Below are 21,564 nucleotides of genomic sequence, written 5' to 3' on the forward strand. Positions count from 1 at the left end.
GAAATGTTATGATGAGCTCTTCCCTGGTTCTGTAATTAGCTTTCTACATGCAGGCTCTGAGACATCCTACTCGCTGTGGACTGGGCGGCAAAGGGGAGGAGTGCCAGGTTGACCAGGAAAAAAAAAAAAAAAACACAAACAAAACAAAACAACAAAAAACTGGGGGTTTTTTTATGTTTTAAAAAAGAATCTTGTCTGTAAATGATAGGGGATAAATACGGGAATGGGGAGGTTGCCGACATTTCTGTGGATTCCCAGATTCTCTCCCTGCAAACCGAAGGCGCAGAGCTGACAGGCCTGGGAGAAAGGTGGAAAATTTGTGCTCTTTTCCAAAGCTCCCCTACATGCTGTACTTTTCCCATACGACGAAGAGCCGGTCGGTGTTGCACGAAAGGACGGCGTCCCTTCTTTTTCCGCTTCAGCGAAACATGCGGTAGCTTAGCTCACCGTGCTGTGTCTACGGGGAAATATGCTTTGCGTCGAAACCACACCTCAAAACAAGTAAATAGAAACTTGCCTCATTTCGGTGGGAAAGGGGGGAGGGAAGGGGGGAAGACAAGATTCAATTGTCGCTACCTCTTTTTCTCTACCCGTCTTCCTTGTTCTCTGCGCTATTTCTGTAAAATGCTGAAAAACTTCATTTTCGCAGTGTACGGGGTGGGGCGGGTGGATGTGTACCGCCGGGCTGATAATTATTAGCAGCAGGTTTCGAGTACGAGTTGCCTTCAGGACAAAAAATAATAAATCTGATCGACTGCCTTTAAAACGCTTTTGAAGATGAAAGGTAGGACAAGACGGTTGTTCTAAAGTGCCCACATTAGCAGTGCTTCTTTACGAGACTATAAATAATAGTAAAAGCACGAGAGAAGCCTCGGCGGAGCGCCGCACTTGCTGAAACCCCGCTTCCACTCCGGGGCGAGCGCCGCGCCGGCCGCTCCTTTCCTGGGACTCTGCGCCGGGCACCGCTCCCCGGCTGCTGGCCGGGCGGTACCGCCCTGCCGGAGCCGGCACCGGGATCGGGATCACGATCGGGATCGGGACTGGGACGGGGACCGGCACCTCTCGGCCATCACCGCCGCGCTCGCCGGCGCCGCCGCTGCGGGGCAGGGCCGGGCCGGGCCGGGCCGGACCGGGCGGCGGGGAGGAGCTGCCCGCTCCCCGTAGGCAGGGCGGGCGGCAGGGCCGGCCCCCTCTCCGGGCTGGGTGGGGTATAGGGGGGGCCGGGGGCGGAGTAGGGTGAAATAGAGGCGGGCGTGTGTCACCGGGTAGATACCCGCGGCCAGGTACGGGCGGAGGCACTGGCGATACCGGAGTGGATGCGCTCTGGGCTGGTGCTCCTGGGGAGTGAGCGCACGAGTAGCCACCGCCCGGAGCCGCCCGCGGGTCACTCACCCTGAGCCGGGGCGGGCAGCCCTTCCGCGCCGCGCCCGCCGCCAGCCCCATGGCCACCAGGGTGCTGACCATGAGCGCCCGCCTGGGGCCCGTGCAGCAGCCCGAGGAGCCGGTGTTCGCGCAGCTGAAGCCCGTGCTGGGGACCCGGGAGGCAGCGATCTTCCCCGGAGAGGACCTGAAGCAGCAGCAGCAGCCGCCGCCGCAGCACCCGGGGGGCGGCGGCGGGGGCGGCGGCGCGAACCTGCCGGCGGAGGAGATGGTGCAGGTAGGCAGCGGGCGCCGCTCGCAGCCCGCCGGTGGGCACTCGCTGCCCGCGCAGCTCCCCGGCCGCCGCGCCTCGCCCCGGCGGGAGCGGCCGCTGCGGAGCGGGCGGGACTGGGTGGGGCCGGGCGAGGGCGGCGGACGCCGAAGTCCGGGGCTGTGGCGGCGGCGGCAGCGGCGGAGTGCGTGCGTGTGTATGTGTGTGTATGTGTGTGCGTGCGGGGGAGCGGCCGCGCCGCCCGTCCCGCCCGTGCGGAGCGCCGCGGAGCGGGGAGCGCTCCCGTGTTCCCGCCGGCGGAGCGCGGCGAGGCGGCCGAGGCGGGGCGCGGGCTCCGGAGGCAGCGGCCGGGACGGCGGGGGGAGCGGGGCTGCCCCCGCGGGTGTGTTGAAAGCTACAGCTGCTGCCTTCGCACTTGCCCGGCGGCAGAATTAGAGCGGCCGCCTGTCCTCCTCGCCCACGCAAGGAGTCATGTTCGGGGGGCGCGGGGGGAGAGCACACGACTCACTGGTAAGGGGGGACTTCCCAGGACTTTGTGCCTGTCCCAGGACGCTGTTTTGGAGCGGATCCGCGAGCAAACAGCTGGAGGAGCTAAAAGCGGGAAGGTGCCAACCGCAGCCGGGCTCCAGCCCGCTGACGGTGCCCGCTCCAGGGGCGGCTCCCCGCGCCCTGCGAGGCACCGGCGGGGCCGGGTCGGCGCGGAGGGAGCCCCGGTGCCGGGCAGCGCTCTGTCGGGCGCTTCCCTTCGGTGGTGTCTTCCCTAACGAGTAAATAACTCCCTGTCTTCAAAGCGAGCTGCCCTCGACTCGTAAACAAGAGCTGGAAAAAGTAGCCCGGCATGTCGGGGCAGATCCAGATCAAAGGGACGGGAAGGCGGCTGTGTTTGTTTGTGGTGTTTACCGGGGGTCTTTGAAGAAAGGTCCTAAAATCCACTTTCGGGCAGAGTTGCTGTTTGTCAGCTGCTTTCGCTTGCGGGGCGCTAAACGGGTCTGGTATGAGCGCTCTCTTGACAGGGCAGGGGGGAATGTAGCATTTGCCCACTGGAGAGTGCATGATAAATGTTTTGCCGATGACTGTACGCCAGTAATGTATAGGGCTCCAGCCGCCCACGGATTCCCTCGCACTACTGTGCTAAGAGGATGATTTTCCAGTAATTAAAGAGCTCTCCGAGAACCGAGGCATGGATAGGGACATGTTTATCACGCCATTAGACAATTATACACTGCATAGATTATTATTGGTTCAAGTGTAGTCCTGGAGATACTTTACACAAAGAGTACTCCGATGTAGTCAACTCGTCTCCTTTTTTTACTCGATATTATTAATAGCTTTACACTTCAGCGTTGTATTTCTAATTAAATCCCGTTTTTCTAGGGATGAAAAATCATGGAAGTATGGAATATATATATGTATTTATAAACATGATTTGAAGTATTAGTGTTCAAAGAGTCAGCTGAGGATGTGGCTTTTACAGTTAGCATTTCAAAGAGAAGCGGGTGAAACAGATAGGCAGTCACCCTGCTGGAGCAGTGAATTCCAGAGCAGGAGATCTGCAGATTAGGCGCAGCGCCTGTCATTTCTTTGCCTCGCAGTGTCTTTTAGGCATAAAAGATGAAAAGTTTGTGTATGCTGAAACATCAGATCTGTCTTAATGTGTGAACTCTTTGTACCGTGACTTTATCTCCTTGTCCTTGATGATGCTGATCGGTGTGCTGATTGTAAAATCAAGCAGGTTATCATTAGTGCGAGCATTCATAACTTCCTCTGTAGATGTCTTGCAGCTGGATGAACAGTATTGCCTTTTATTTGTAAAGCCTCACATGACTTGGATGCCATCATTTTTTTTTTAAGTTGGTAACAACTCACGTGGATTATGGTCTGTTTTGTCTTTGTAGACGAGATGTGAAATGGAGAAATACCTGGCGCCTCAGCTCCCGCCCGTTCCCGTCATCCCTGAACATAAGAAATACAGAAGAGACAGTGCCTCGGTTGTAGACCAGTTTTTCACTGACAGCGAAGGGTTGCCTTACAGCATCAACATGAACGTCTTCCTGCCCGACATCAGCCACCTGAGAACTGGCCTGTACAAATCACAGCGACCCTGTGTAACTCACATCAAGACAGAGCCGGTCACCATCTTCAGTCACCAGAATGAAACTACTGCCCCTGCCCCTGCTCCCACTCAGGCTCTCCCAGAATTTACCAGCATCTTCAGCTCCCACCAAACTCCTGACGTGAACAACATTTTCATCAAGCAGGAGCTTCCTACTCCAGATGTCCATCTTTCCATCACGCCCCAGCAAGGCCAGTTGTATCAGCTCTTGAGCTCGCCGGATTTAGACATGCCCAACACCACTCCTCAGGCAGCCGTGATGGACTCCCTTAACAATGTCTCCATGCCCTCAGCCATGGCGGGCCTTAACACACTCTCCTCGGCTGTTCCACAGACTGCAATGAAACAGTTCCAGGGCATCCCCCCCTGTACCTACTCCATGCCAAACCAGTTTCTGCAGCAGCAGGCCACTTACTTCCCTCCTTCGCCCCCAAGTTCAGAGCCTGGAAGTCCAGACAGACAAGCAGAGATGCTGCAGAATTTAACCCCTCCTCCATCATACGCCGCAACTATAGCTTCCAAGCTGGCAATTCACAACCCGAATTTACCAGCAACTCTTCCCATAACCCCCCAGAACATCCAACCTGTCAGATACAACAGGAGAAGTAACCCAGATTTGGAGAAAAGACGTATCCACTACTGTGACTACCCAGGTAAGCGACCTGTGCCAGAAAATCCCAGCTCTTGCAATTGAGGAAAAAAAAAAAAAAAGTGTGAATAATCATGGATGAGGTATAAGTGGTTTTCTTTAGCTGTGGTCTACACCTAGGGAGAACCAAATAGTTTTTTGTCCAAGTAGAATTTGTCTTCATCATTGTTTTATTTTGAGTGGAAGACTCTCGCATTCCTTAAATGATAGGTACTCTTCATGACATTTGTCATTCTCTTGGGCTCATTTTACCATGTTACAAAATACGGGTTCCGTAGAAAATAAAAATTTTGGCCTTTGCTAGTGTAAATCAGCGTGACTATCCAGTACTCATGATGGAGCAGAGGCTCGGTTTGTCCAGTGCAGTACAGCTCTGTTTGAATTTTCTGGCACTGCAAGAATAATTTCAGCTCCTGGTAGCCAAGGGCACGGCCGTTCTTCCCTGTTATGAACAGGAGATTTAGCTGCCCTCATAAATCCACTAAAACCATCTCTGAAAATTGTCCACAGATGGATTTCCTCCTGCACTGAAGGGGAAGAGGGACCTGACTGTAAAGTTTGCCTCCACGTAGTACGTGATCCCAGATACAAGGCGTGCACGCCCGTTGTAGCACAGAGAGAAATTGCTGCTCCCCCTTCAGCAGCTCTTGGTGCCATATCGCCCAATTGCTGTGCCATACAATAAATGCCCAGTGGAAGAGTTGTGTTGAGCCCTGGGTGATGATGACGCGGAGTCTGGCTTGATCGGGTCCTCTTGGAAATTTAAAAAAAAAACAACATAATCCACCCCTGCTAAGTTGTTGACTTAGATGTAGCAGGTGTTACTGTACACAGATTGTAACAGCAAATGGCCTATTAGAAAGCAGTAAATCTACCAGAAACATAAATGTTTTTCTCTTTTCTGTGTAAAGCAGCATATCTCTAGGAGCGTCCTACATAAAATTTTGCTTCTAAATGGCAAAAATGATACCAGAAAGTAGTAAACTTAAATGTGTCTAGATAGTACCCCAGTCCTGAAATGAGGAAATTTAAACAGTGTGGAATGTTTCTGTTCTCCCTACTGAAGCCTCTTTGCTTTTTTTTTTTTTTTTTTTTTTTCGTTTTTCTGTTTTGTTTAGGCTGCACAAAAGTTTATACAAAGTCTTCTCACTTAAAAGCGCACCTGAGAACTCACACAGGTATGTATGTGCTCACTCTTTTGCTGTCTCTCGTTTGTCCGTGCTTGATGTGTTTTCTGACAAAGCAGGCAGGCTGGGTCTGCCAGCTTCTCCCTGTTTTCTCTAGAGGGGTGTGGACGGACTGGCAATTCAGCTACAAGATATTTGAAGATTGGGCAGTGAGAAATAAAATTTGTTTTATTAATGCAGTTTTGTTAAACCTCAGTGGAACTCAGAATAGCTGACAATAAAGTAGATGGAAACTTTCAGTCTAAAATGCCATTAAAGTGTTAAAAAAAAATCTTTTTTCCTTCCTGAATAGTGAATTAGACATAGTAAAGATGTTCTACTTTTGAAGATTTATCTGAGTAGATAAAATTTTCTAGCTTGGGCTTTCTTTCTGACCTTTTAGGATTATTTAATCTTAGATTTTTTCACAAACATCATGAAAACTCCCAAGATATGTCCATTTACTTTGTCCTTGGCATTAAGTGGGCTTTTTTTTTTTTTTTTTTTTAAAGGACATAATTTCAATTCTTTTTTTTATCAGGGAAAGAGATTAAAATGAAGAAAGTTAAAGGTGTCAGTGTGTCACAGTTGTTTTTTGTACTCTGATCAAACTCCGCTTGCAGCTAGAGGCAGTCCCTGTTCCCGGGCCCGCGAGGAGCGGAGCCGGGGACGGTGCTGGTTGTGTGTGGGCGCAGGAGCTGTGAGTGCTTGAGGACAGTGGTTGGGAGGTGGAACTGCCCCAGATGCTCTCCCCAGGTGTTCACCTGCTGAGGCAGGGGGAAGAAGGAAGGAGGTAGAGAAGGAAAAAAACATAGCTCACCACCAGCACGCCTGAAACTGTTTAGGATAGTTCTTTGCTGGGGTTTTGGTACAGAACCACTCATGCTAAGTCAGTGAAAAGCACCTGAATGGTTTTGTAAAGAAATTAAATGAAAGGACTGTGACTTCTGTTTTTAGAAGTGTGTGAACCTCAGTGCTTTTATGCATGGGCTTAGAATAAGAGCAAAACACGAGTCACAGTTCAAACAACTTAGTTATTGAAGCAGACTGTCAGCGCTACGGCCGTTCAAGGGGTGAGTTTGCACCTAAGCTTAAATCAAAACTTGTCCTGAGCTATGGTCTAACAAAATGTTTCATTATCTCTATGGAAACAATGCCTTCTGATCAGCAGCTATTATAAATGGATTGTTAGATTATTGTGAAGAAGTTGAGTATGTCCAGGCTAAGTGTTACTAAGGAAATCTTGTTTTCAGAAATGAAAGTTACCTGTGTTGTACAGTGAAAGATTAAAAGCAAGTAGAAGATTATTGTTTTGCATTAGTGACAGACTAAACACCAACACTGTTAAAAATATTCTTAATATATAATCACTACTTGCTCGCTAGCGGTAAGTTTAGTAAGAAAGGAATATTTTCATGAGGCTGTAAATCTGACTAGTGTCAGAGAGTAGATTCCCTGTTTAATAAATAGTCTGTAAATTTAAGTGTACGATTTCCCCTTGCGCACTTCAGCCAGGAACTAAATACCAGTTTTAAATATCTTGATTGCTATTACAAAATAACTAGGAAGAGATTTAAAAGCAAAGCTTTAGTCTAAACATTAACACTATGTAGTCAGCATTTGAAATGAATGCTTTTTCTTTTTAAAATCAATTTATATGTTTTTCTGTACCTTGAGTAGTAATGACTTCAGGGTTTACAAAGTTAGCTCTTGTATGCATAGAAGTACATACCTCATTGCTAGCATATATTGCTTAGGGTCACTAATGTTTATTGTTGCCTTCACTTTTTTACCTAGAAATGTGAATAAATGTGCAGAGGTCAGAGGAGCTGATGTATTCATTGAAACAAGAATGTTGTTTTAGATAAAAATCTAGCAAACTTAAGCAGGTCTGTAATACAAAGGGTCTTCTGGGGAGGTGAATGAAGGGATAAACTGTCTAAAGCGTGCATTACATGCAAGAATGTGAGTCCTATCCTGTTACCTGCAGTATTTCAGAGTTTGGATTAGTTTAACTCTGCTGAATATTCACTTCATACTTGAAGATTTCCAGCAGTAATTCTGATCTCTGCCTTAACGTAGGGTAGAAGTGTGTTTTAAGAGCCAGATCTCTGACTTAATGTTTGATCGATTAAGGAATGCTAAAGTAAAGGGATGCAAACTCAGGGAAACCTGTGAAGTTGCTCAGCCTTCCCCAACAGTGCAAGGAAACCTTGCTATTGATCTCCAAAGGGATTGATGCCGAGGGCTAAATTAGAGGATATGCCTCTGTTCGTCCCACCCCCCCCAGAACTGTGGTTTCATACAGCACTAATAAGTTTTGATTTTTTAGTTTAAAACATTTTTAAAGGACTCTGCGAAGCTTTTACCTTCAAAGTCTAAAGCAAATGTCACGTAAGCTGTTTTAATAAAGTTGTGTGTGATATTCTTTTAAATCCCTTCAGGGATAGCAGACCTGTTTATCTGGCTAAACCCGTTCTTTAGTAATCATGGACCACTGAAGTTCTCTCCTTATTCTTAGTTTCTTAACAATACCTTTTAAAATCGGCTTCAGTCTCTCTCATCCCAAGCAGTCCCTGCCCTTCTCAGCAATCTGTCATCTTAAAATAAAAGAGCCTGCAGCAAAGTTTGTCTGCCATTAAAAGTCAAGACAGACCTCATGGTTTTCCTTTTGTATTGGAAAATCTCAGCCTTTTCACAGTATTTATTTAGCAGCCTTTCTCTTCTGAAAGGCTTTCCCTGGGTTTAGTAGATGTTCTTTGAGAACAAACCTAAGGGAAATGTTACTTTTGATAGATGGAATGTAGGCTGCAGTCTATTTTTTTTTTCAGTTCAGATATGAACACACTGTCAGATTTTATAAATTACATCTAAACAAAACTATAGGAGATGGGCAAGAGGAAAATCCCATATATTTTTTTAGTCTTTGGTGTTCCCAAGCTGTTTGCCTTACACCAAGACAGGTGGTATAAAGTGATGCAGTTACGCTGATTTAATGTAATTACACTGGACTCTTGCTGTTGATCAGGAATCCAGTATTCCAGTTAAAAGCTAAGACAGGGTTATGTATTTGTATTGATTGTTGAAGCAGGCACACATTTTTCTTTCCCTACGTAATGCTTTAGCATTTGTTCACGGTGAAATAAATTTTAGTTGGTAAACTGGCAACTCCAAAACAGAATATGAACAAAGGTTTGAGTGTTGAAAAGATACAGAATACTTTTCATCCATTTCCATGCAGTTCTGGAGCAGATGTGTGATTTTAATACCTTAAAATGCTTCAGTATGATACCTGAATTTGATGTTAGCTACTTCTGAAACAGGTAAAATGGTACACAGTATTTTAAAGTACCTGTTGGATCATCTTTCAAAACAGGTTGGATTTTTGACCTTTTGAAGCAGGGAGTTTCTTTTAAAATAATGTTACCTGTTTGTCATGGAACAAGTTCTGTTTTGTACCCAGCATTGTGCAGCTGCGGTATCTAATGTGTGAGGGGGTTGTGCATTTATCGCGGGCTGTTCAGCAGCAAAGCCGCCTGAAATCTCTGGCATGACAGCTATATGTCCAAATTGAAATGTGTGCCAAATCTCGGAAAAGCAGTTACTTGCATATTACAGGTAAACTTCATTCAGTTTTTCTTCTGGCATCCCAGTATATATATATATGTATCAAGTAATCATTTAGAAACAGCGGTCCTATCATGTATCCTTTTAGATTTCTTTGTATGCGGAACATTTGAATTACGGACGTTGACTGTTGGCTGTGCAGGGACGTGGAATACCATACCTGTACATTACCTGTAATGCTGCAGAACAGCTGGCTACAGGGTCGGGGGAGGTTAATTATTTCTGTGAGCAGCTGCACACTTCAGAATTGTGTATGTTTTTAAGAGGAAAATCTGTGATTGTTTTGAACACATCAAGGCGCGCACATTGTGGACATTTTCCAGCTGCATACTGGTTTTCCGTATACAGAGTCTTTGTACAGGCATGTTCTCTGGTCACATGGTGGGCTTGCCATTAATAGTTTCTAGCATTAACTGCAGAACTATTTCATCTCTATCTATAGATCTAGCTTGTATTTGGTGATGGGAAGTGGAAGCAGAGATAACTCAAGAGAAATGGCATTTCTCAAATGAGATGCACTCAAAATACTTCCACTGTCCCTGGTTATTTCAAATGTTTATATAGGCATGGAACAGCTGCTGACTTGTGTGGTTCCTCAAGGTGTTAAACATTTTATGTTATTTTAGATCTCTGCCTCAATAGATCCAGAATTAGACGGATGGTACGTCAGAATTAGAACCAGTTGTAAGCAGTTGATTTCAGCAGTCCCTGGGACTTGGTGCCCTCAGTTCACCATACCTGGGTAGGGACACTTGTTAAGGGAGGCGCCATTTGCCTGGGAATTCAGGGTGCCCCTGGTTCAGAAGGGAAGACAAGTCGTAGCTGGGCTCCTACTGGAAGAAAAGCACTTTGGGAAAACATGTAGGAACTCAAATGATACCAAGACTTTGGTGAGGGATTTCGCTCATGGTGCGCAAATGAGGAGTGGAGGCCCCAAAAGACTGCCTTGCTATGGTTGCAGCCATAGCAAACCTCATCCTGAAATCGTGAAAACAGCAATTAAGTAATACTTCTGTGCAGATCCTTTGACCTGTTAAACGGGTCAGTTGCATAGATTACACTTTAAGGAGCTGTCAGGAAACGCCATCATTGATAGAGACCATAAGGAAAAGTGGAAGAGAGTTAAATAAAACTGTTGACAAAGTGCATTAAAGTGCAGCGTTACTAGACACTGCTGAAGGGTATGTTAGTATCTTTTATTTATGAATTCTGCTGAATCCATTAGTTGCCTGTGAGAGAAATGGAAGTACATTATTTTCCTGTGCAAACCACAGTTTAAGGGAAAATAATGCATTTTTTCCAAACACTTCATGAATGATCACAGACCTTGAGAATAATTGATCTGGTTCTGTATCTGCAGTCATAAGCTGAATGGGAAGTGTTCGAATGTTGCTCAGAAGAGGTTGAAATCTTCGCAGCATAAACCTAAATTTTATATATTACTGATTTTATATATTACTGATCATTCTCAGCTGCATCCAGCATACAACTTTCATGAAGCAGGAATTAAATTCCAAGGTGTCAGTGAGAGTATTCCTGTTAGATTTTAGATACTGAAAAGAAAAGCCTAATATTTTCTTTTTGATTAAAAGCCTAGAAAGTCCCTCTAAGCATGAAAGCTTAAAAGAACTGTTGTTTCTGTCAATTGCTCCCTGAGAGGATTAAACTTCAGTTCCAGGATATTTGATTCTTGATAAAGAAACTGTTGACCTAAGAGACCGGCTTTAAATATAGTTCATTTTGAGACCGCCCTACATAGGCTAATATAGTCCCAAGATTCACAGCAATTGCCAGTGATTAAAACTTTCCATTATTTGGTCAGACATTCCTTATTGTAATTAATTTCTGAGGCTTGACTGGGACGATTGACTCCTGGTTCCAGTCAGGGTAGTGTGTTGCTTGTTTGTTAGATGACCTGCACCTCCCATTGGTGAAAGATTAGAAACATTTAAGTAATGTCCTAGTTTAGTCTGAGTATCTTGGTAGCAGCATTCCTGTCCTGTCAGGCTGCATTATTTATATTCAGGGATCTCTAACAACTCTGATTAAGGACATATTAAAACCTTTGATTTTGGCAAGTGTACAGTGCTTTGCTTTGAGTTAAAATACCTTTAATGTATTGCTTTAGGTTTTTTTTTTTTTCTTTCGGTGTGTGTGTGCATACAGTAGATGGAAATCTGGAAGTCTACAGTATGTGTTTAATAAATTCCAGTTTAAGAGCACTTCTTATCTGACTGTACAAAAGCCAGTGTTATTGGTGAGAGAACTAAAAAGAAGTTCTTGTACCACAGGCATAGGTGAGGAAATGTGTTCTTCAGCACAGAATGTGTAGACACAGCCCTGCACCCCAAATGGCATGGATTTCTTATAAACCTACTTTAAAAAAATTCCTTTCCTCTGTGTTTGCATATCTTCTTGAAGAGAGACCACCTCTGTTAAGACAGAATGTTACACCAGAAAGAAAATAAACCATTGCACAGGGCAGTCAAGATTCCCCACTAATCCTTGAACTGCGTAAGACAACACTTAGCAAAATAAGTGTGCTTCTAGCACTGGTGGGAGTGCTGAGAAGGTAATGCCTTCTGCACCTCTGTAGTCAGACATGAATTCTTTTCACTGTCCTCTTTGATCACCAGTGAGTTATCTTTTATTCCTGTTCATGCTTCATTTATCAGTGATCGGACTTTGTGCTGAGCTCAAAGCTCTCTGTTACAAAATTCCTTAAAATACTGTTTCATTGTGAAGTAGTATTTAATGGTACCCTTTTAGCCACTACCACTACTGTAGTAGGCAGAGACTTAATTGCATTTAAAAGTGTGCAGCATATGTTGCTCATTCATTTGTGGATGGATGTTCAAGGACTAAATTTGTTTTCTCACTCACAGAATAAGCTGGCTGTACCTGGCTTGCTGTCAGCCCTCTCATCCATCTCCATCTTGGACAATTGAGAATTTTGGTGCACTAAAGATCTTTTAAACAGTTTGAAAATCCAGCTTTCTGTTCTTTCTCAAAAAAAAAAAAAAAAAAAAAAAAAAAAAAAAAAAAAATCCACCAAACTAAGAAGCTGTTTTTAATGATGACTACAGCACGTAGCACTTAGTCAGTAAGAGAAAGAAGATTGATTTTAGGTAAATGTTGGGAGCAAAAAACTTCTGAATGCTTACAAACTTAAACCCAGTAAGTAGTTCCACCCCAGTAAATACTTTCAGATCCAGTCACACAATCAGAGTTTAAAACTGTGGTGCTTTGAGCTAGAGAAACACTATTTCAAGCAAACTAAACCAGAAAAAATTCTTTTTTGTTATTTTTTTCTAAAATTTTAGGCTGTAGCATGTCAGGAAATTAGGACAACTGCTGTTAACGTGAAAAAATTGAAAACAAATGCATCAGAAAGCTTTGAGACACCATAAATCTTTTTAATTACCTGTTTTAAAGGTGAGCATGATAAAGATTATGTACATAACTGGTGCAATTTTGGTACAGAAACTTCTGCTTTGCCTGCCACGATTTTATTACACCTACCTGAATATATTTTAAGGCAAACCACTTGTCACTAGAAATAGTTCCATAATAAGCACAAGTAATATTAAAATTATGACAAGACTAGGGGTTGGGGGGGCGGGCTGTCTTTATACTTTTCTACCCTTATGAGCTGTAATCAGGTGTTGTAATTTTGGCGTCCCTGAGAAGTGTACTATTTGTTATTCCTTAAGGGAGCTCCAAACTCGCTGCTCTGACAGAAATCTCTGATAGGAAATAAGTGAAGGTGCAGGCATTGGCTGGTGTAATATCTGTATTTGGATTTCTGCATACCAATAGAGTTACCTAACTTTAGGTTTGAAAATCCAGCCCTCGCTGTTTACAACTTTATTTATAAAGAAAGAGCCGTCCTAGCAGCGAATTGCAGAAATAAAGTCATGAAACTCTTTGGTGAAATAAGGAAGCTTATTTTCTTGTTAATGGGGAGATTCATCAATAATAGAGTCTGTCAGTGACTTGTTTTTTCCAAACAATCTTAAACAGAGCCATGTTCTGGAACAGAGGCTCTGTGTTGAAGATAGAGGGTGTCTTCAAAATGACCGTCTCCCCCCCACTGGTGGCACTGTGCCTTACCCGAATGAGCATGGCCATGAAGGTCGCTGCCAGCGACTAGAATTCAATGTTAGGAAAGCAATTGGCGCGTTTTGACACAACTGAACCAGAAGATAAATTAAAAGGAGAAGAGGCAACACAGTGTGTGTAGTTTACTGGTCCAGACCACTCTCTTGTGGTGTTGATAAGAAACCCAAACCGTGGGATCTGCTGGGGGAGATTTTATCTGTTGAAGTGGCTGGTTAGCGTAGCATGTTATATGTGAACATCTAAAGGTCTTTTTGACATCCTTGTAATCTCACAGCATTGTGAATAATTTTTTTATAACAAATAGGCACTTTGGAAGCAGAATAGTCTCCTTTCAGGTTAAACTCCCTTATCTCTTGCTATGTGCATTCTTTAAAAGACCTTCCAATCTAAACATTACGGCTTAAAATTTCTGTGCTCACATATAAGTCTCATTCTCATGCTCCACAAATGTATTTTTTTAAAACTGGAGAATGGATACATATTAAGAGCTCAAGAACTTAAAAATATATTTTGTGATGTATAAGCCAGCAAGATATTTTAAACCATTGATACTAGAAGGAGGTTGTGCAGAAATCCAATTAAACTTATGAAATCCCTATCCTGTTGAAGTATAATTTAAAGGAAAGCAGTTCTGTTTCCCAGAAGTGCTGTGTATAATATTTCTGGCTTGGGAAGAAAGGGTTGGAGTGTGCTATTTGGCTGGAAATCGGTACCAGCTTCCTCCATGGTGTTTTAGTTGAACAGTGTTGACATTCTAACAAATCCCGTGGAAGCTCCCCTGAAGTGGAGGAGTTAGCTGTTTTCTTGCTTTTACAGTGAAATATCTGTTTGATACCGTGATCGTGTTCCAGTAACTGAGCCGTACTGCCCTCGTGTTTGATGACCAGTGGCATTCTTGGTTTAACACCCTATAGAAGCCCTAAATTGCTGGAGGAAAACGAAATACTTCTGAAACTTTACAGCTACTGTATTTCGCACAATCATTAAAGTAAACAAGTCTTACATTACTATGTAGCCAATGAAAACAGTGGATAAAGAGTTCAGTGTCCCTTGTTGTGTATACCTTCTTTTTTAAAAAGTAAGTCTTCAACCCAGAGCTTCTCAGAGCTTTAAACTCAGCGCAGCAAATAAGTAGGATCACTTCAGAAAATATGTGTGACTCTTTTTCCCTTGCTTGCAGGAACTTAAACCAAATACTTATTTCTGCTAAATGACAAAAAGCATGTGTATAGGTTGAGAGAGAGAACACTACCAGCTAGTTGTTCTGCTTGCTCTAAAGGAGTGAAAATTAATCTCCACCTACTTTTTTTTACCCCCCTTCCTCCTTGCCCAAAAGGAAAACATTTTAAATTGATTCAGTTCTTAAATAGAACTTTCCAACGGAAACTAGCATTACAAACATAGATATTCAGTATTTTACCCCTAGGATTTATTCAAAATAATCCAGGCCTCTACACTGGCACTAAAAATATATTTTCCAGTTCTCACTGTTGGCCAAAGCAGGGGTTAAAAACAGCGTTCTGGCTTTAATTTCCAGTACATAAAAGTAACACTATTAAAACAATCTGAGTAAGGCACCAGCTTGTTGCCTCTGCTCATCCCCTGAGCAGCGCTTGGTTTAGCTCAGGGCTGCAGAAGTCTGCCAGCACGGAGGAGCGGTGCTGTTCTGCATGGCACTGCCTGAGCTTTTCCCCGGAGCAACGCTGTTGCCCAGGAGGATTCGTGGCTGTGGCAGGCAGTGATGGGACCGTGACAGTGTGGTGAGTTTCTAAACAGTGTCTCTACAAAGTTGATTGCCCTGAAGTTTGATGGGGGTTCTGGCCGTGGGACTCAACATCGCCTGGGACGCTGTGGCACCCAGCAGGGTGCAGGGATCGCCGCTGCCCAGACTGCCGGCACGCCGGCACTTCCTCTGCCAGGAGCCTTCACAACACCTGCTGACACTTGCTCGTGTGTTAGGAAAAGTTTTAATGGGAGACAGCTTTTGTTGTTGTTGTTGTTGTTTGGACTCTGAGAGGGTCAGGTGTCACCTACGCAGGACAACTTTGAGGCTGCTTTTACAGTGCAGTATAGTCTGACACTCGGTGAAAGTTGTGTGTACTTCGTACTTCCTAAGTGCCAGACTTGGAGACAGATCTTAATCTCTGGGTCCCCATTCTGGTCCAGTCTGGATATTCCTAGGCTTTTGTTAACTAGTGCTATTTTCCTGCCCTCTTTACCTTCTCTGGCATTCCTTGTATGATTCTGCAAAACACAAGAAGAAGCACTTGCAGGAGATTAGAGACCTGACTGTATATGCACTCTCTGGACAGTGAGGTGTCAGGCTCACAGCACTGTAAGTTCAGTGTTAAGTATAACGTGGCAGTCTTGAGTGAAGACTTTTAAAGAAGAATTTAAAGCAAACAGGGAGAAAAGGAGAAAGAAAGGAGGAAAAGAAATAAATACACTGTCTCTAAATTAAGACATTTCAAATACAGGAGTAATACTTTTGTGTAACTTCTGTGTGTGCATGTGTGTTTTAACACAAAGTGTTCAAAGATCAACTCCCTGGTGCTGTACCTTTGGATCAGCAGCACAGGTTTATACAGCCTCCCTTGTTAACCCAGTTAAAATACATTGAGATCTATATAGTGCAAAAGATCCCTCACTGAATAATTCTTGTAATTCCTGTAATTGTGCTGTGAAGACCAAATGTGTTCTCAGCTGGCTTCACTGGTGTTAGAAAAGCTTTACACACTGGGTTGGGATAAAATCTGTATTTTAGCCTACAGTACGTGTTGCGCGGAGCAAAAAAGAACTCTGTATGATAGATCATTTCCATCTTCAATCAGCATCAGAATTTACTCTGAGTAAATTCAGAATTTACTCTGAGTTAATTCAACTGTAATAGAAATCTGTGATGATTTCTGTTCTGATTTGTGATCCACCAAATAATTAAAAATTCTGTGACAGGTGGCGCCGGGCTCTTGTTTTTCCTAAGGGATGTTGTGTTTACGCAGTGATTTCAATAAATTCCAGTTGCTGTTGATGCAGGGATTGTTGGATGGGTGGGTGGTTAGCTTTTCTTGAAAAGATCCGCTTCTGGTTGAGACAGCACTTGCCAGTACAAAGTCACATCCCCATTATGAGCAAAGGGCTGGTTCTAAACTCAGTGGCAGATGAAAAGTTTCTAGCTGATCAGATGAAGCAGTAGAAACTCCCAGACAAAAACAGTTTCATAATTTCATCTGCATGATAAACAAGTGCCTCTGAAGTAACATTTTGGAGCTTCTTAGATGGTGTTACCTGCATAACTGATGTGGAATAAACACTGATTACGAGATACTGGCCCCTCACTTTCTTCCACATGCTTGTGTGGTAGTAAAACAGGGAAAGGTGGGAGGCACTTCACTCTGCAGTAGGATTGAGACTGTTGGGACCAGTGGAGGCGTAGGAGGTCTGTAAGATGGATTAGAAAGAACTAATTGTTTGAAAAACTCAGCTTTGATCAGTTTCTGCTCCAGATGAAGCTGCTGCCGAGTGCTTTGATACTCTCGCTTTTCTTTCTCTTCTTGCGAAATGGGTCAAATTAATAAAAAATATATAGCAATTCACTCTCCCAACTGTTTTCGTGAAACAACATCAAGCTTTAACCTCTTTATATAAAGCTTGCTTGTATGGTGACATCATGCCCACACAAGCTTCTATGCAGGTGTACATACCTGTGTAAAATTCTGGTTTCACACAGAAGTCATCGTGGCTTTGTGACTCCTTATTTCTCCCATTTCAACAATCATCCATAAATTGTAGTCATGCTTAAAATACTGTGCTTCTAGTTCTAAAATGGATGAATTTAAACATTTCAGGTGCCTAGGGCAGTGTATTCAAGGCTAGGTGAAGATTTTGAAGTTGCTGCTGTAACATGGCAAGTTTTCAGAGATGCCATGTTCGTCCTACGTCAGTACAAACTGCTGAAGACAGCAAGCACTTGCCACCTTAAAATATGGCTATTTAAGCACCTGATTAAAGACATTTCATTCTGAAAATGGGTGCTTTGAACTTGGAGGTGTTTTCTCCTATTTATAGCTAGCCCCAGGCAGGATACCACAAGTTTTTATTGCTTGTGACATTTTAGAAAATACTGTCCCCATTGTGTTTGTAGCATGCTGTGCTCCTTTCTTCACACATCAGAAGATCTTGAACAGATCTGCACACTATAAGGATTCTGCAAAGAATCCTTTTAGAAATCCTCTTTCCCATTTCAGACCTCTTAATAAAGCACTATAACTGAACTTACCCATTTTTGAAAGGTGCAAGTGTAAGTTACAAACCAGGTTAAATTGTCACATGAGACTGCTTTTTTTTCCCCTGCTCCTTCTCATACTGTGGTGAGTGTAAAGAAGCATGTGTTGGTCTCATGCAGGCTTTTTAACTCTGCATTTCTGTACCATATCTCTCTCCAATTTGCATGTTGGAAAGTTTTGTACATTTTAATGAGGTATTAAATCCCATTTTCAAGAGCAAAATTTGCTGAAAAAAGCGAAGGAGCCGTTAGTTTGGGACATGATGATGAATAGACTGTATTAGGATATGTCAGCTCCTCGTTTGTAATCAAAGAGCAGTGCTGTTCAGTGTGGACTCACATCGGTTGTCTGCTGAAGAGTGGCAGCTGACAGTTCCATTTCTCTGTGCTCTGTTCCAGGTGAGAAGCCCTACAAGTGCACGTGGGAAGGCTGCGACTGGAGGTTTGCCCGCTCGGATGAACTGACGCGCCACTACAGGAAGCACACGGGGGCAAAGCCCTTCCAGTGCGCCGTCTGCAACCGGAGCTTCTCCCGCTCCGATCACCTGGCGCTCCACATGAAGAGGCATCAGAACTAAGAGCTGGACTGGTCCTTGAGGCTGTTTTGTATCTATGCAATTTCCTATTGACTCTTGACGTACAACGGAAATGAGTTGAATTTTTGAGTATATCCATTTAAAAGAGATCTTGAAAGGAACTGGAAATGTATATTTTGTATATTTATGCAGAAAAAGGGAAGACACTGTATCACAATTACCAGAGTGTTCAGTCGTTTGTTTGCTTTCATGATGTATATGGCTTTAGTCAGCAGGTTTCATCTCTTTACAAGTATTATATCTCGACACATTGCAGCTTTATACTTTTTTTTTCCTCTTGCAGTGTTTTGACCAAAGCACTGTCATTATTGTGACAATGTTTAGTAAACAAATTAACGAGAGGATGCAGATGAATGCACACAGTGGAAAAGCCATGAACTGTATCCTGTCAGGTTTTTACTGGACATACTTAAGTACATGTGGGGTTTTTTGGTTTTTGGGTTTTTTTTTTTTTTTTTTAATGTTAAGCCATTTTGTGGATATAAAATACATAGAAAAATTCATAAACAGTCATAGAACAAAGCATTTTGTTCTGTGTGTTGCATGTTTGCTATGACAAAGATTTTGTAAATATGCAAATCAGCTTTTTAGGTTTAATACAAACGTTTTCTAAGAAACATCTGAAAAAAGCAGTTGTTTTACATTTGATAACATGGCACATTTATTAAAAAAATTTACTTAAATACCTCTCAAAATAGTACCAATTTAGTCAGCTGTTTTGTACCTGTTAACTCAATGGTGTGCACTGAATATTCAAAGCAGGAGTTTTCAAATTGCATAAAAGGGCAAAACATGCAGAATGAACTGTAAAGTCAATACTGGAAGCTGAAATAGCGGGGGTAGTTAAAATGAACGCAGAATGTTAAACCTCTTACCATAAGCTAAACTTAGTATCACTTTAAAAAGAAGGATTTAGGATGCAGTTTTCATACACAGACATGTTAAGCTGGTTCAGCACCAGTATGATCTAGTTTCATGTGGACATTGGATGTAATTTACTAGAAGGTAAAGGATACAGTTTTTTTGGTTTTTTTTTAATTATAGTGCAGTTTAGTTAATCCACTGTTCAGATTGACACATGCAGGGAAAAATTTACTGCTGACAGAAGTAGCTAAAACTCCACTCAAGTCAATGAAATGGTGCCCTTTTATGCTAACAATGACTTTGATCCACCATGCTCAGCCTTGAAATCGTAGATGGAGGGCCAAAGATGAGGTTAGACCAGGTAGGATTTGGCCAGACAACAGGAGAAAACCAAACAAACCTAATAAGTGTCTGAACTTCACAAGCCGTAATATTAAGCTGTCAACCAAAGGCTAGAATAGACAATCAAAATACCAAAAAAAAGGATCTTGCAGGAAAACCTAGCTTTGTTAAAACTGTTGTTTGTCTTTATTTATTTGTGGTATATGATAGACTTTTTTTTTTTTTAAGACAATTTTACATATACTTGATAAATTATAGTTTTGTTTGTTATAGTTAGAAATGTTGCTCTCAATGTAAATAGTTGACAAATGATGTAAATAATTTTGTAAGGCTTCAAATGTTTATACGTGGAAACACATGCAGAAATTGGTTGCTGTTTTGCTTCTTTTGCCTCCCCCCTACCTTATTTTTGTATTGTGGTATTTCCTATGCAAATGATGGAGCAAACAGCTGTATAGTTATAGAATGTTTTGAGAGAGAATGAAATTGTTTATATATAAAGACTTTTTTTTTTGCAAAATAAAACAAAGTGCCTAATGTGTGTGTGTGTGTGTGTGTTTGCACCCGCTCTCTCTAGCTCCTCACAATGAAAGTTCTGTATTTTGCAGTGGAAGCTGGAAATCATGACAATATTAAGCAAAAGAATGTCTGTTCTGCATAGGGACTACCTCTTTGGAAAGTACCTGGCACTTCTGCATTCTGCAATAAATGTGAAGGGATAAGTGAAAGGATTAGTGCTTTTCTGCCATCTGAAGTTAAAAAGAAGTGACCAGTTGCCTGGAAATAGTTACAGTTGTCCATCCACAGTAGCATGATTGGAAATCAAAGGTACTTGTTGGGTGTATAGAAGTATACAAATTCCTTCCCGCTTTCAGAATGGTTAAAACCTATTCACACTCATCAACAGTGTTGCCCAGAAGAAATTTGTCTTCAAAAAAGACCTTTCATGCCCTAGAAAGGCAGGAAGGCCACACAGCAGCATAATGCAATGCCTACCACATCAGTGTCTTCTTTTCTGTGTTTCTCTCTTGGAAGTGGAAGTACAGTCCTCATGAAAAATTCAAGTGGTTGTGTATGTTCAGCTCTGGGGGTACATATCTCTCCTCCAAGCTTCAAGAGAAAAGGCATGCTGGGCTTTTTAAAAGAAATTTACCTTTAAATCAATGGAAGTGTCAGTTTAAATACAGTTTCCTAGCAAATGTTAATATTCAGTAATTTCTTCAAAATTCCATTACTGTCTCGTAAGCTCTGATTCCGAAGTCCTTTGTTGAAATTCTATGTTCTTTCCTTACAATCAAACTTTGATTTTTCCTCAGTTGATTTTTGTTTCTTAATTATTGTCTCTCACATGTCATCTAATCCTTCCTTTTACAAAATAGCTAGGATGGCATTAACCAGGTTAGCAAAGACCCAGTTAACTGCTAGGAAAATCTCCCTGCATCTCACCTAACTGCCAAAGTAAGCACAATGTTTTGGAACATAGGGAGAGAGAGCTCCCAAAAGCGTTGCTGTGCCATTACCCTTCCCTGGTCCAGTCATGAGAAAAACACCCAAGTTTCTTTGAGGAGTTTCTGCTCGATGAACAAGCTGACGATGAATTTGGCAATTGTCCATGTCACTGGGAAAGAGCTACTAGGGCTTAATTTGCTGAGTATCACGGGTGATGGGGACATTGGGATTGGCAAGCTCCCCTGTTTAGCTCAGCCCCTGGTCTGAGCTGGGCTGGTGGTGGGTTTGGAAGCCCCTCTCTCCTCTTTGTCTCAAGTCAGTGGATGAAGGCAGCGCTTGCTCCTGTGTTGTTTCCCATGCCTTTTCACAATGAAAGCCCACTGATTGCGCAGTTTCAGCCTCCAACATTGCCTCATACTTGTTTTAGATGTTTCTATTGCTCAGCTACCTGGTTGCATAAACCAGCCTAATGGCTTCATATTAATCTTGAATGAAAGGCCATAATTAGGCCCATCTACTTCAGCAGCATTTAACCTAATACAAACAGAGACAGAGAGAACAGACCCGTGCAAGAGAATATGTTATAAAACCTAAAGTAGAGGGGCTTCCTTTTCTGGCAAGCGCTACGGCTGCAGAGTACAGTATTAATACAGGAGCTCAGCAGCTTGCCTGGTCTGAAAATCTGCAAGAAAAAGCACTGTTA

General features: G+C 42.9%; 1 protein-coding gene across 2 annotated transcripts; it reads left to right on the forward strand.

Annotated features, from left to right (window-relative positions):
* The first annotated feature begins 1,441 nt into the window (after positions 1-1,441).
* Positions 1,442-19,946, forward strand: KLF5 (KLF transcription factor 5). Of its 2 annotated transcripts, none has more exons than XM_040055329.2 (4): positions 1,442-1,657; positions 3,547-4,417; positions 5,532-5,591; positions 18,010-19,946. In XM_040055329.2, exons 1-4 carry the CDS (start codon positions 1,442-1,444, stop codon positions 18,186-18,188), a joined length of 1,326 nt encoding a protein of 441 aa, XP_039911263.1. In that variant the 3' UTR covers positions 18,189-19,946. The 2 variants fall into 2 exon arrangements, with proteins under 2 accessions (XP_039911263.1, XP_039911264.1); XM_040055330.2 differs by lacking the exon at positions 18,010-19,946 and adding an exon at positions 12,092-12,165.
* Positions 19,947-21,564: the final 1,618 nt, after the last annotated feature.

This window comes from Hirundo rustica, chromosome 2 (assembly GCF_015227805.2).
Source record: "Hirundo rustica isolate bHirRus1 chromosome 2, bHirRus1.pri.v3, whole genome shotgun sequence".
NCBI lineage: Eukaryota > Metazoa > Chordata > Aves > Passeriformes > Hirundinidae > Hirundo > Hirundo rustica.